The following is a 16,613-nucleotide window of genomic DNA, read 5'->3' on the forward strand; positions in this document are numbered from 1 at the left end:
TTCCCACCTACAGTCATATGGGAGCGGCAAAATAAAAGTAGTAAACATGGATAATTTAGCTGACACTCTACAAAATTACTTTCCTGTTTCCTAACGTAATTAAGCAAAACTCCAGGAGTCCACAGTGGCCCACAACTCCTTTAATCACAGCTGCCAAGCATGTTGTCCTCCATAACTGGAAATGTTTGCTGTTCCTAGGAAGCTAACATCCTTTGCATCGCAACCAGCACCAATGCTAACTTTGCCTATTGGCTTTACATATATTATGTGCTCATCAATACGCTTTGTGAAGTCTTGCATATGCCTTTGTCACACTCACTTCCTGTGACAATATATACACAAATCTTTGAAGAAAGCAGTTCAAGTTGAGTAGGTTACAAAAGCATATTTACATGCTTCTATAAATACAGATCAAAGGTACTAAATCAAGCAAGTTATGCTAAACCCTCTTAAACACTTGTTAGGCCACATCGGGAGTATTGTGTTCAATTCTAGACACGACACTTAAAGGATGTCAAGGTTTTAGAGGGTATACTAACATGGCAGGGATGAGGGATTTCAGTTACACGGAGACACTGGAAAATTTGGAGTGACTCTCTTTAAAAGTGGAGAAAGTTAAGACGAGAATTGATAGAATTGTTCAAAATCATGAACAATTTTGATTCTTCCCATGAGAGAAAGGTTGGTAACAAGAGGATACAGATTTAAAGTAATTGACAATAAGTACCAGAGGTGACATGTGGGTCATTATTTTATGCAACAAGTTGTCATGGTCTGAAATTTGTTGCCTGAAAGAAGGAAGAAAATTTAATAGTAACTTTCAGAAAGGAGTTGTATAAGCATTTGAAAGAAGAAAAGCTGTGTTGCTGTGGGGACAGAGCACACAAGTGGGACTAAGTGAATAGAACTGGTATAGGCACACTAAGTTGAATATTTTTTCCATCACAACAGTGACTACGTTTCAACAAATTGTTTCATAGGCTATAAAGCACTTGGGGACTTCTGGGGTTGTGAAAGGTATCGTATAAATACAATTTTTTTTTAACCTTTTTAATCATTATATGATTCTAAAAGTGTTTACCTTGTTGTTGTATCATGGTGTTAAGTGATGGTTGCTGGGGTTTGGGAGGTTGCATACCAGGTGTCAGAAAGTCTAGACTGATGTTAACACTTGGATCTGACCAAGTGGAAGGCAAAGATGGCTTGATTGCTTTCGGGTTCTCTTGCATATTCTGTGTGGGTAAAACAACAGTAGTAGGCCTTGACAAAGGCGTGGACAACATCTGCAAAGGCTGAAAGAGAGACACCAATGTATTAAAAAGCACAAGATACTCAAAACTGAGTGACTCCTTCCTCTCATTCTTTTTTTCTCCTCTCCATCTTTCCCTTCACTCTCTTCCTATAGATTCTTGCTTAAAATACTGACCCACACAGCATAGAAGAGCCTAGTGTTAATATCGGATGTGTTGAGTGAGCTCATCTAGCAGTTTTGTTGCTTCAGTTAAGCTCAGCACAATCCTCACTTCTCAATCATGGGCCAGGGATCAATGTCTGATAAACAATTATTGGCCAAGAACAATTCTGTTCTGGTCCTGAGGCCTCCACTGTGAAATCACTTACTGACCCTCATTGCTTAAGCACACTTTTGAAAAACAACATTTGTGTGAGGTACAAGGAGGTTAACCAGCACCTGTGGAACTGTAAACTAATAATCATTGGCTTCTAGAGAGATAGGAGGAGAAAAATCAGAAAACAAACTAACAACTGTTGACATATAGACAAAATTAGAAGTTAATAGTTAAATTCATATTTAAATCTTTCACATGGCAAGCCATCAAATTATGTCAGTGGTGCCACTATTTTATTCTCATGGGCTTTGGAACCCTTCCATAAACCCTTTCCCCTTCTCTCTTTGTTCATTCAGCACCATCTCATTATGTTTTTGGCCACCTCTCCCAAATTTCCCACTGAGGTTCCACAAAGCATCTTAAGATATTTGTTCAAGTGCTGCATAAGGGGCAAGAATGTTCTTATAATAGCCAGCAACGTGTGACCATCTTTCTGAGTAGCACAATGATTTGTGGGCCAACAAATAGTACTCTGAATATTGTCATGCATAATATCACCAATCATTAAAAGGCACACATCATAAATATCAGTCATCTTTAATTTAGAAGATTTGCAGTGCTGAACAAGAATCCATCAATAATCTAACAATGTTATCACTGGTTTTATTAATACCTGTAGGAAAATGAGCACTTGAGTGACTCACTCAGCTCATGACCTCTTGGTCATTAATTGCTTCAGCTTTACTGTCAAGATACAGGTGAAGATGCTCACTAGAGCTACACCTTAACCCTATTAAATGTACTATCCAATGTTGCTTAAGCAGTACAGACTAGAAGTTTATATGATTGGAAAAGGCAAAACCTGCAACTATATTAAAAGCAGAAAAGGCATGAAATCCACCCTAGGTTCATCACGTGAGAGGAGGGAAGAGAAAGGTGAGCCTGTCGGATATCCTTTATCAGAACGGGGAACAGCAAAAACATGTCATCTTTTACGCTGACTAATCTGCTCTGTACATTAAATATTTTATATTTTACTTCATGTATCTCCAGTTTATTTTTCCCTTCTCAAGTACCTGGAATTTCTAGATTCCAAACACTATGAAGGCCATAATTACACTTCACTGAAATCCAAATAACACCACCAGTCTCCTGCACTACTGTCCTTGGCATTTCAACAACAACAAAAAAATCAGGACTGAACAATCGAGCTCTAATCTATACACATTACTAATTCCTGATCACAAACTTGCACCCACCTGAGATCTGGATAAGGACATACTGGTACCAGTGGCAGCTAGGGTGGTGGCAGATGACATAGCAAAGTTCATGCTCTGCGAAGAAGTCATGGTTGACTGAAAACCAGGCATCAGATCAAATAGATCTGTGGTAGCAGTGGGAGGTTGAACAGAAGCATGCTGCATATTGTTGTAAAGGTCTGCTCCGCTTGACATGGCAGATTGGTTGGATTGGGCTTGGCTGAAGGCACTCCAGTCACCAAAATCAGAGTTCCCAGTCGGTGTGCCTGAAAATAAGGGGATAACAATGAGTGAAATAAGCAACTGCAATGAACCAAAATCAAAACAGATCTAACCTATATTGCTCATGTTTATAGATCATGTCCCACATGGATCATCTTTCTTCACTCCACTCCATTAACATTAGAAAGGTAACAACACCAATACCATATTAAACTGCAAATAAACCACACTTATAAGCTATTAAGATGGAGGGTGCAACTTGCGTACAGGTTAATTTTACCTCCCTCAAATTTGGGATGCAACCAATAATCTGAAAACTTATTTCTTAATTTCAACTGTTAGTAATTTTTTTACTTGTTTTCTTAGCTGGAGCAAACATTTCACATGAACTTCATTATATTTTCTTGTTTTGTGAATAAAGGATAAAATCTTATATCTAGGCTGGTCAGTTCAGTGCAGCGCTGAGCAAATATTGCACTGTCGGAAGTACCATTCTTCAGGTAGAATGTTAAAACTGAGGTCCACCATCCTTCCGAAGATTAAGCATCTCACGGCACTGTACTAACAGCAGTGAGCCCTCCCCATGTCCTAACATTTCTTTCTCAGTCAACACCACCAAGGACAGATTCATCTCATTTTCTGTTTATGTGTGATTGTTTTGCACAAGATGGCTGCCAAGCTGTCTACATAAGAAAAATAAATTACACAAAGTAATTTATCTGGGCTAAGACACTGGGAAAGTATGATGAGGGTTCTACCCAATTGCAAATAATGAAGTTAAAATTAACAAGGACAGGGAGGGGAGAGAACAGAAGGAAAACTGATGACCAAGCAAGCAAAAAAACTTTAAAAATATTTTAACGCAAAATTGTGCTTTGCGCTCAGGGTTAGCATTACAGTAACAAAAGCTGTTCTGCTTATTATTATAAAAGGCAATGTTTCTGCAGTGTTGAAACAAACAGAACTAGATGGCCTGGGAGATACACGCCCATAGTTTAGCATGACTGTCAGCAAAATAGCAATATGCCAGCAGAAAAATTTAAAATTTCATTTTGCTTCAGATCCCCAAATTTTGTAACCATGTATTAGCAGGTTAAACTCTTCATTTTGTTAACAGCTGCTGAAAGGGCAGGACTTAACCATTCACCCGTTTAGTAAAAGCTAAGGGCATTGTTAGAAAATTCATCAAAAATGAGGGCAGCATCTGCTACCCATCATTTCCTGACAGTATATTTTAGGTGAATCCGAACCCCTATAATTTTCTCACCGTAACTTTCCAATCAAAAATACTCACACCAGGCACAGCTTTTGGGCGTCTTTTAAGATCCATAGCCAAAAGGGTGATTAGCCTGTTGACAATTCTGATTGGCACTCAAGTGCAGAGGCACCATACACTAATGCAATTTTCACCAAATATCCAGCCATGCAAACTTTTCATTGAACATCTAGTTTGAAATTTTGTTTTATCCTCCCTAATCCAGGAATATATTGGCCAGTGATCAAATAGTTTGAGAGTGTGGGCCTGGGGGAGTGGGGGGCATTTATTCATGTAGGCATCAAGATAGCTAAAACAAAGATTTCTTTGGCAGGAGGGGGTGGAGAAAAAAGGAATAGAATGATCCCAGAGTTTATTTCTGTAAGCGTCTTGGTAAGTGGTAAATATCTGGCTTATATCAGTAAAATGCAAAAAAAGTGTGAAATCTGTTTACATCCAGATTATCAACCATGGTTTTGCAGAAGCAAACCTTGTAAGAAATTACCACGACCCATGATACTTCTTGTTATTTTGATCAATTTGGCTTGTCCTATCCCTCCTGGATGAGAATTTGAGTGCTATTGATAATGACAATTCCCATTACTGAGCTAACACTGGAGGCGTAATCACCTCTAAATGAACAAGGCTGCAGCACTCTGATCAATGAAATTCCATGCTGCTCATTTGTGAATGTATTAGTCAGCATCCACAACTGCTTATTAAAAATGGTTCTATCTTAAGTGGTTTCAGATTTGAAACAGTCTGCTGACTACATCCAGCCTACATGAAGTGAGTTTGGGTGGTGGAAATATCATTTGCGCAATATGCACTCTAATTTGGTAGTGCAAACTTGACTGGGAAATGTTAAGTCTCACACAGGTTTGACAGAGAAAGAGGTTAGGCTTAATGAGTCTAACCTAAGCATAGAACAGCCTGGTCATTGGGGTGACACGGTAGCATAGTGGTTAACACTGCTGCTTCACAGCTCCAGGGACCTGGGGTCGATTCCTGGCTCGGGTCACTCTGTGTGGAGTTTGCATGTTCTCCTCGAATCCGCGTGGGTTTCCTCCAGGTGCTCCGGTTTCCTCCCACAGTCCAAAGATAAGAGCATAAGAACAAAAGAAACAGGAGCAGGAGTAGGCCCTCTAGCCCTTCGAGCCTGCCCCGCCATTCAATAAGATCATGGCTGATCTGAAGTGGATCAGTTCCACGTTCCTGCTGTCTCCCCATAACCCATAATTCCCTTGTCTATCAGAAACCTATCTACCCGTGACTTAAATATATTCAGCGAGGTAGCCTCCACCACTTCAACGGGCAGAGAATTCCAGAGATTCACCACCCTTTGAGTGAAGAAGTTCCTCCTCAACTCCGATCTAAACTGCTCCCCACTTATCTTGAGGCTGTGCCCTCTAGTCCTGCTATCTTTTCTAAGCAGGAAGAATCTCTCTACTTCTACCCTATCTATCCCCTTCATTATCTTATATGTCTCTATAAGATCCCCCCCTCAGCCTTCTAAACTCCAACGAGTACAGATCCAGTCTATTCAATCTCTCTTCATAGGCTAACCCCCTCATCTCTGGTATCAGCCTAGTGAACCTTCTCTGCACTCCCTCCAAGGCCAATATATCCTTCCGCAAGTGCAGCAACCAAAACTGCACACAGTACTCCAGCTGCAGCCTCACCAGTACCCTGTACAGTTGCAGCAAGAATTCCCTACTTTTATATCCTATCCCCCTCACTATAAAGGCCAACATTCCATTCGCCTTCTTGATCACCTGCTGAACCTGCAGACTGGGTTTTTGCGACTCATGCACAAGGACACCCAGGTCCCTCTGCACCGTAGCATGCTGCAGCTTTTCGCCTTTTAAATAATAATCCCTCCTACCATTATTTCTACCAAAGTGGACAACCTCATTTGCTAACATTATACTCCATCTGCCAGGTCCTCGCCCACTCACTCAGCCTATCCACATCTCTCTGCAGACTTTCCACACCCTCCACGCAATTTGCTTTTCCACTCATCTTCGTGTCATCAGCAAATTTCGTTACCCTACACTTAGCCCCCTCCTCCAGATCATCTATGTAAATGGTAAACAGTTGAGGCCCCAGCACCAATCCCTGCGGCACTCCACTAGTCATCAACTACCAACCAGAATAGCACCCATTGATTCCAATGGGTGCTAGTCTGATGTGCAAGTTAGCTTGATTGGCCATGCTAAAATTGCCCTTAGTGTCTTAAGATGCGTAGGTTAGAGGGATTAGTGGGTTATTAAATGTAGGGATATGGGGGTAGGGCCTGGGTGAGATTGTGGTCAGTGCAAACTTGATGGACTGAAGAGCCTCTTTCCGCACTGTAGGGTTCTATGATTCGATTCAGCCCACTATGCCTGTGCTAACTCATTACCAGAGCACTCTCCCGACATCCCAGTATCTGCCTTTGCTGCAAATACTTTTCCCGTAAAAGATGCAATAATTTTCACCTTAATCACTCTTTGGTAAAGTATCTCAATGGTTTCAAGAAATCTCTAAATCTCATGCTTCACAGTCCTTTTTTTCCCCCATTTATGCTTGGAAAGTGGGTAGATTATTGCTCATCCTTTCTAGCAAGAACAGTCAACTATTTATGACGAAACTGAAAACATGCAAAATAATCTTCTATCCTATCTGATGAATGGTTTAAGTCAGATCTGCAGTTGGATGAATTCAAATCAAGTCAGGAAGGGCGTGAGGAGGAGAAGGGGTCTGGTTACTGCATGTTGAAAAGACTGAACACATTCATTTTGAAAGCACTTAACATAGGAATGATGCTTATATTGCTGATGCACATTGGGTGCAGCTTCCTGTGCTATGAGCACTGATGCCTGTTCAACAGCCACATTGTAATGTGCTCTCAAAGCACCTCTGGTACTCAATATTAGCATACTTTCTCTTATTTGTTATCGGAATGTTTGTGACAGTATTTATTGTCCATTAAGAGTCATTGACATAATATGGACCTCAAGTCACATGTCAATCAAACCAGTGGAAAATTCCCTTGACTGAGTGACACTGGTGAACTATTTGGGCTTTTACAACAATCCAGCATTTTCCACACCCATTTTACCTGATTCTAACAAAACATAAGATACAATGAACTCCCAATTTGTAGGTCTGACTATGACCAGCAAGCCAGAGACAAGATTACACTGATCATTGACTATCCACACAATAAACAAATCTTTCCATTTCGAAGCCCTCAGAATTTTGAATATTTGCATTAAGTCACAATCTTCTTTGCTCCAGTGGAATAGTTCCAACAGAGATGATGTTTTACACTGGATCTACACAACACAATGGTTGCAAGGAATAGAAATATTCCACTTTCCAACACTAACATTGTTCACCATGCTAGGTGCAAAAATGGTCATAAAAACAAATATGGAGTACTTGTTGTAAATTTGAGAAACCCAAACCACGAGATCAATTCAACAGGAAACATCGTTATTAATGGACTATGGAACCAAAAGATTTCACTAGAGAACCTTGTGGATTTCTCATCAAAAGATGCCTGATATTAATGTCCTATTATTCAGCAAAAATCCCTTTCATCTTAATGCTCACGTAATCTAGGCATTCCCTTTTTGAAATTCACAATTATTATTCTGTTTCATTGGCTGTTTAACCTGGGAGTGAACAGCAGAGGTTCCCTGTAGTTAACATACACCTTCACAGTACTTGGTCTCAACAGGAGAATAGCACTGATGCTGAGTTATCGACTTGAATTCATGATACAATTACACAAAATAATAGATGATGTGGAGGGATACCGAAACTATTCCATCAATCATGACTTCCTCTTCACAATACAAGTATCTTAAGCATGAATAATCTGAAGGAGGGGTGGAGTACAGAATACTATTTTGGTAATGGCCTGTAATCTTGAATTCTATTCCAATGTACAAAAACTTTTTTTTTGGTAGAACATCATTGCAAGTTCCTGACTGAGATCCATTATGAAGTTAAACAATCATGATTTTGTAGAAACAACAAAATTGAGATTATTGGGCAAAATCATGGCATGGAACAGTTATACTATTATTATTTTAAATTATCTGATCATTCAATATTTTACAAGCACTGCATTCCCACCTTTGAGATACTTCTGTATTGGGAGTGGACTGTATACTTAGTTTAATAGGTTAGCTCCTCGTCTGGCAATGCTTACGATTTTAAAATTCTTGTCCTTATTTTCATCTCTCATCCCTACCATCTCTAACCTCTTCCAGTTCTATAGCTGTCCAAGATACTTGTGCTTCTACAGTTCTGTTTCCTTATGCATCCCTGATCTTCATTGTTCCACAGTATCCTTCCACTCACATTGTTAGCCACTTTAAGACTTTAATAGCAGGTTAGGTGTAAAGATTTGCATTCTAATCAGTAGTCTGTAAACTGTGCTTTATATGCTCTGTCTGAGGCCAGAACTCTTCATTCACCTGACGAAGAGGGGAACCTCGAAAGCTTGCAAGTTTACTATCAAATAAATCAGTTGAACTTAAACCTGGTGTTGTCAGGCTTCTTACTGTGTTTACCCCAGTCCAAAGGTGGCATCTCCACATCATGACTTCTTCATTCCACCAGTGGTGGCCCTGCCTCTGCACTTGCTAAACATCTCTATTTTCATCCAGCCATCCAGACTCGAAATATTAGCTATGTTCTCTCTCCACATGTGCTGTCAGACATGCTGAGATTTTCCAGCATTTCGTTTTTGTTTCAGATTCTAGCATCCACAGTATAATTTGCTTTTTATCTCTATTTTGACCTTCTATTGAGATGCACTTTGGAACTACCACTTCAACCAAGGTTTTGGTCATCTGTGCTGATAACTCCTGTGGCTCAGTGCTGTTTGTTCGTGCACTTATGAAGTGCTTTGGGACATTTTACTACATTAAAGCTGCAAAATAAATTCATAGTGTGGTTATTACTGAGGACACTAAAGATAATCCCTTCCTTGCAATCTGGATTCCCACTCCTGATCATAGCCCAAAGCAATGCTGACAATAGTGCTACAGCTAAACCAGGTGATATTACCTAACCCAGCAATGGATCTAAACTAGAGACTCGTTGCTCTATAGGACTCAGGATCGCACTGTGTAGCAACTTCACCCACTTGGTCTAGTTTGGCAGAGTGCGGGTGTGGGGCAGAGAGAGGGGGAGGTTCATAGGGATAACTGGGCGGCACAGTAGCACAGTGGTTAGCACTGCTGCTTCACAGCTCCGGGGTCCTGGGTTCGATTCCCAGCTCGGGTCGCTGTGTGGAGTTTGCACATTCTCCTTGTTTCTGCGTGGGTTTCCTCCGGGTACTCCGGTTTCCCCCCACAGTCCAAAGATGGGCGGGTTAGGTTGATTGGCCATTCTAAGAAATTGCCCCTTAGTGTCCAGGGATGCGTAGGTTAAAGGGATTAATAGGTATAATATGTAGGGATATGGGGGTAGGGCCTGGGTGGGATTGTGTTCAGTGCAGACTCGATGGGCCAAAGGGCCTCTTTCTGCACTGTAGGGTTTCTATGATTCTTCCTATTTCTATGATTCTAACTGAGCTTTTTCTCTATCTCACAATGATCATTAATATATAGTTATCAAAATGTCCTAATTTCACTGGGTTAAGATTCAACTTCGAGACTAGTAAGAAAAATAAGTCAGTTTTGAGCTGTCTTTGCCTGCATCAATTTAAAAGCTGTACAGCAATGGTAATAGCCCCTTCGGAAATCATTTCTCAAAGATGATTAATCATTGCTGAACAGTTTCAGTCCCTTTAGAAATCATTTTTCAAATTTGATTAATCCTTTTATAACACTTTTGGTCCCTCTAGAAATAACATTCAACCCAGATTAATCATTTTTGAATGGTTATGAGACCTTAAAAGCATTTAGGTTATATAAACCTATTACAGGTATCTCCGTCAAGTAGCATTTAAAAGTATATACATATAACTGAATAAAAAGAGCACATGTAAATCAATTTCCTGAGACTAAATATATATTTTAAATACTTTCAACAGTGGGTTCTTAATAAGTACTGACAAGTACAGCATGCAAGAGTATTCATGGACATCTTAATCCCCTTTCATCAATGTTTAAATTGATGGGGAAGGGAAATTGAGGCTAACAGATTTTTTTGGGGGGGGCGGGGGGAAGGGAGCATTCACTATCCCTCGATTCAATTCCCCAACAATTTGAACATCAACCAACACCACCTCTGAACTGTTGCGGTTGGATTTTTCTTTGAAGTTGTATTTAAAAATACAAGTAACCAGTCAAAAGTAGGACTTGTCACTTCGAAGCAGTGCTAGGTTCATTAATCTTTCACTGTATGCTGCCAGGCTTTGCTCAATTGGGTTATACACAGAATTACTCCCTCAAACTGAGATACAAGAATATAATCTAATGTTGCAGAATGAATGGAAACCCAAGACGAGATCATCTTGGAATCTGTATTTATTGTTATCTTCCACAAATACAAATGATGCCCTGTTTATAAACTCAAATCATGGAATTCTGTGCAGTCTGTAAAATGGTAATTTGTTTTTTGTTTACAGCAAGGTTCCAACAGAAGTTTTATTTTTGATGAACTGTGTAAAATTTTAGCTCCGATTTGATGAAAATCTCAATGAGTGCAATGGTAATAATGAGAAATTCATGATGAGCAAGATCAACTAAGGTACTTGTGGTAATTTTTACCAAAGATGCTGTTACTGGCATTTCTTAGAATAACCCCTCACAGCAAAACCAAAACTACTTATAGCAGCTAACATACAGCATCAATTAGGCAAAGCAGGGCCTGATTCAATTCGTTTTGATAAGGTAACTGCAAAGTCCCTCCAGCACATTGAGACTGGCATTTGTGTCCAGGGCCTGCAGTTAAAAAAACAAGGTGGACTTTGCTGTGCAGTGCTGAAGGTGCATTATCATTGGAGGTGCCATCTTTCAGATGAGATATTAAACCAAGGCCCCATCTGCTTGTATGATTAGATGTAAAAGATCCCATATTGCTATTTTGAAGAACAAGGGAGTTATTCCCAGCATCCTGGCTAATATTTATCCGTTGATAAGCATCAGACTATCTTGTCATCATCATTTTGTTGTTTGTGGGAATTTACTAAGTGAATGGAAGTCACATTTCTAGTGACTACACTTCAAAATGTACTTCATTAGCTGTTAAGCGCTTTGAGATGTCTGATGGTCATGAAAAGTACTTTATAAATGCAAGTCTCTTTTTCTTTTAATGCCCTTAATTTAGGAAAAATCAAATTAAGTTTCCACCCCTAAGCATTGCCTACTGACTACTGCTTAAGTCCACAGTTTGTGCAAACACAGGCAGTTTCAACTGGATTCATCTGAAGAACAACTACCTGAATCAGATGCAGGATAGATTTCAGTGCCCACCCTGGAAACCATAGTCCTAGAAGAACTAGTAGGGAGCGATGAAGGGAAAACCTAGGAAGAATGCTGGCAAAATATGGAATTCTATATTATAAAATATAGTCATATTCTAGTACTGATCCAAAAACAATTCACTGCATGCTGCAGCTAACAGAGGTAGCAACGCTTTCACTGTACCAAGGAAACACTACCTTTTAGGAGACACTCAGATCAGTGGATAAATGCTCGTTCCTGTGGGTGTTTAAGATTCCAAACTCTTCCCTGTGCCCTGCTTAACATTTCTTCCTTAGCCAACACCATTAAGACAGATTGACTGTGTAGTTGCTTGATTAAGTTTGTGGAATTTTGCTGTATGCTATGCTTACATATTTAGTTGCATACTGTAATTTAGTGTGTTTGAAGTTCACAATGCATGTTGAAAAATTAGGTAATATCTTATACAAATGCTATTTCAATTATAGCCTATTCAACCTATTGAGCTATTTAATTAGATCTGATATAATCCTCAACTCCACTTTCCCACCTTCTCATAACCCTATATTCCCTTACTGATTAAAAATCTGTCTATCTCAGCCTTGAAAATACTTAACTACCCAGCCTCCATAGCTCTCTGCAGTAATGAATTCCACAGATTCACTACCCTCAGAAGAAATTCTTCCTCACCTCTGTCTTAAAAGGGTGATGATGTGGAGATGCCAGCGTTGGACTTGGGTAAACACAGTGAGAAGTGTCACAACACCAGGTTAAAGTCCAACAGGTTTATTTGGTAGCAAAAGCTACTAGCTTTCGGAGCAGTGCTCCTTTGTCAGTTAAGTGGGAGTTCTGTTCATAAACAGGGCATATAAAGAGACAAACTCAATTTACAAAATAAGGGTTGGAATACAAGTCTTTGCAGGTAATCAAGTCTTAAAAGGTGCAGAAACTGTGAGTTGAGAGAGGGTCAAGCACAGGTTAAAGAGATGTGTATTGTCTCCAGCATGGACAGTTAGTGAGATTTTGCAAGCCCAGGCAAGTCATGAGCATCGAGAGAGTTACAGATAGTGCGACATGAACCCAAGATCCCAGTTGAGGTCGTCCTCATGTGTGCAGAACTTGGTCATCAATCTCTGCTCATCAACTCTGCACTGTCGTGAGGTGAAGGCCGTCTTGGAGAACGCTTACCCGAAGATCAGAGGAAGAATGCTCCTGACCACTGAAATGTTCGCCAACAGGAAGAGAACACCCTTGCCTGGTGATTGTTGAGAAGTTTTCATTCGCCCGTTGTCGTAGTGTCTGCATGGTCTCCCCAGTGTATCAGACCTTGGGACATCCTTTCCTGCAGTGCATCAGGTAGACAACATTGGCTGAGTTGCAACAGTACGTACTGTGTACCTGGTGGATGGCATTTTCACATGAGATGATGGCATCCATGATGATCCGGCATGTCTTGCACAGGTTGGTGTGGCAGGGTTGTGTGGTGTCAGTCATTGTTCTCCTGAAGGCTGGGTAGTTTACTGCGGATAATGGTCTGTTTGAGGTTGTACAGATGTTTGAAAGCAAGAAGTGGAGGTATGGGGATGGCCTTGGCGAGATGTTCGTCTTCATCAATAATATGTTGAAAGCTCCAAAGATGTCATTATTGGTGTCTTTACGTGTATCTGTAAAGACTTGCATTCCAACCATTATTTTGTAAATTGAGTTAAAGGTGTCTTTATATGCCCTGTTTGTTAACAGAACTCCCACTTACCTGACAAAAGAGCAGCACTCCGAAAACTAGCAGCTTTTGCTATCAAATAAACCTGTTGGACTTAACCTGGTGTTGAGAGGCTTTTTAAAGGTGTGACCCCTTACACTATGATCATGCCCTCTGGTCTTCGACTCTCCCACAAGGGGAAACCATCTCAGCATCTACTCTGTCAAGCCCCCTGAGAATCTTGCATGTCTCAATAAGATCACCTCTCATTCTATTAAACTCCAATCAGTATAGGCCTAACCTATTTAATCTCGCCACAGAAGAGAATCCCTCCATACCTAGGATCAACCCAGTGAACCTTCTGGATAGCCTCCAATACCAGCATACCTTTCCTTAAACAAGGTGTGCAGTGGAACAATGGAATAATTTCCTGGTTACACACATGTGCTCAAACTATTAACAAGGTGTAATAGTATGAAGCAACAAGAGTTATCTTCACAAGCAGCCTAACTGGGTAATTCACGAGCAATATAACAATGCCACACAAAGCAGCAGCATAATTGGGGCGTTTAATACATGTATACTGCGCTGTTGCATGGAGATTGTAATAGGAACATTCAGCTTCTTAAAATATTAGAAACTCTACATCAGTTTTATGAGGCCCCAGAATAGGCATTTTGAAAATTTGGCTGAAATCTGGACTTGAAATTTCTTGCTGTGTAATGGCATCTCCTGGGGGCGAGTGCTGCTTTCCAGATTCACATCAGAATATACAGACGTATCTTTGTGTCATTGTAAAATATACTTTCACAGCAATACTGAAGTGATTGTATAATTGCATGCTCATTTCTAAAAGACCTTCTAAATATGCATTTCTTTCAAAGAGCAAAGAAAATTACATCAGAGGAACAGGCCCTTTGGCCCTCCAAACCTGCAGCAACCATGTTGCCCAACTTAACTAAAGTCCCCTACCCTTCCAGGGACCATATCCCTTTATTCCCATCTCATTCACGTACTTGTCCAGATGCTCCTTAAAAGTCACTACCGTATCGGCTTCCACTACCTTCCCCGGCAGCGAATTCCAGGCACCCACCACTCTGTTAAAAACTCTGCCTCATACATCTCTTAAATCTTGCCCCTTGCATCTTAAACCTATGCCCCCTAGTAATTCCACCCTGGGAAAAAGCTTCTGACTATTCATCTGTCCATACCTCTCATAACTTTGTAGACTTCTATCAGGTCTTCCCTCAACCTCTGTTGCTCCAATGAGAACAAACCAAGTTTCTCCAATCTCTCCTCATAGCTAATGCCCCCCATACCAGGCAACATCCTGGTAAATCTCTCCAAAGCCTCCACATCCTTCTGGTAATGTGGCAACCGGAATTGAACACCATATTCCCAGTGCAGCCTAAGGTTCTATAAAGCTGCAACATGGCTTGCCAATTTTTAAACTCAATACCCCGGCTGATGAAGGCAAGCATGCCGTATGCCTTCTTGACTACCTTCTCCATCTGCATTGCCACTTTCAGTGACCTGTGTACCTGTACACCCAGATCCCTTTGCCTATCAATACTCTTAAGGGTTCTGCCATTTATTGTATACTTCCTAACTCTATTAGACCTTCCAAAATGCATTACCTCACATTTGTCCAGATTAAACTCCATTTGCCATCTCTCCGCCCAAGTCTATATCCTGCTGTATCCTCTGATGGTCCTCATCGCTATGCACAAATCTACCAACAACTGCACTTAGAGTACTGTGTACAATTTTGGTCCCCTTATTTAAGGAAGGATATATTAGCTTTGGAGGGGGTACAGAGAAGGTTCACCAGGTTGATCCCGGATATGAGGGAGTTAGCTTACAAGGAGAGATTGAGTAGACTGGGCCTGTACTTATTGGAGTTTAGAAAGTTGAGGGGAGATCTTATAGAGACATAACATAATGAATGGGCTTGATAGGGCAGAAGCAGCGAGGTTATTTCCACTTACAATGGAAACAAGAACTAGGGGGCATAGCCTCAAAATATGGGGGAGTCAATTTAGAACAGGGTTGAGGAGGAACTTCTCCCAGAGGGTAATGAATCTTTGGAATTCTCTGCCCAATGAAGCAGTAGAGGCTACCTCGTTATGTGATTAAGTCAGACATAGATTTTTAACCAATAAGGGAATTAAGGGTTATGGGGAGCGGACGGGTAAGCGGAACTGAACCCACTATCAGATCAGCCATGATCTTATTGAATAGCAGAGCAGGCTTGAGGGGCTAGCTAGCCTACTCCTGCTCCTATTTCTTATGTTTCTCATGTTTGTGTCGTCCGCAAACTTACTAATTAATCCAGTTACATTTTCGTCCAAATCATTTATACATATTACAAACAGCAAAGGTCCGAGCACTGATCCCCAAGGAACACCACTTGTAACAGCCCTCCATTCAGAAACGCACCCTTCCACTGCTACCCTCTGTCTTCTTTGACCGAGCCAGTTTTGTATCCACCTTGCCAGTTCACCTCTGATTCCATGCGACTTCACCTTCTGCACCAGTCTGCCATGAGGGACCTTGTCAAAGGCCTTACTGAAATCCATGTAGACAACATCCACTGTCCTACCCTCATTAATCATCTTCATCACTTCCTTGAAAAACTCAATCAAGTTCGTGAGATATGACCTCACCTTCGCAAAACCATGTTGCCTCTTACTAATACGTCCACTTTTTTCCAAATGGGAATAAATCCTGTCTCGAAGAATCCTCTCCAATAATTTCCCTACCACTGACATAAGGCTCACCAGCCCGTAATTACCTGCATTATTCTTGTTACCCTTCTTAAGCAAAGGAACAACACTGGCTATTCTCCAATCCTCTGGGGCCTCCCCTGTAGCCAGTGAGGATACAAAGATTTCTGTCAACGTCCCAGCAATTTCCTCCCTTGTCTCACTTTCCTGTTGACATTGCTCAGGACAAGTCAGGTGATGTATTATTTTATAAAGGGGGAATAGCATATAACATGCACTTATAGTACATGACCTTTAATACAGCAAAATGCCCAAAGTGCTTAACAGCATAATCAATAAAAATAAGTGCCACCAAGTCAAAGATGGGAATCTCAGCACACATTACTAAAACCTTGGTTTTAAAAGAACATTTTAAAAAGGAGAGAGATAGTGGGGTTTAGGAAGCTCATAGCTGAGGTAGCTGAAAGTATTGTTGCCCATAATGGAATAATTA

At 40.7% G+C, this 16,613-nt stretch overlaps 1 protein-coding gene across 3 annotated transcripts in view; it reads right to left on the minus strand.

Annotated features, from left to right (window-relative positions):
* The window catches only part of clint1a (clathrin interactor 1a), a 185,030-nt gene that overhangs the window by 18,591 nt on the left and 149,826 nt on the right, over positions 1–16,613 (minus strand). For 2 of the 3 annotated variants that reach the window (XM_080201774.1, XM_080201772.1), the window contains exons 10-11: positions 2,828–3,093; positions 1,082–1,292 (exon numbers count right to left, since the gene is read on the minus strand). In XM_080201774.1, the coding sequence (XP_080057900.1) occupies positions 1,082–1,292; positions 2,828–3,093 (477 nt within the window). The remainder of the gene's footprint in view (positions 1–1,081; positions 1,293–2,827; positions 3,094–16,613) is intronic. The other variant, XM_080201773.1, reaches the window with a different exon arrangement.

This window comes from Carcharhinus amblyrhynchos, chromosome 13, assembly GCF_965287045.1.
Source record: "Carcharhinus amblyrhynchos chromosome 13, sCarAmb.v2.hapA, whole genome shotgun sequence".
NCBI lineage: Eukaryota > Metazoa > Chordata > Chondrichthyes > Carcharhiniformes > Carcharhinidae > Carcharhinus > Carcharhinus amblyrhynchos.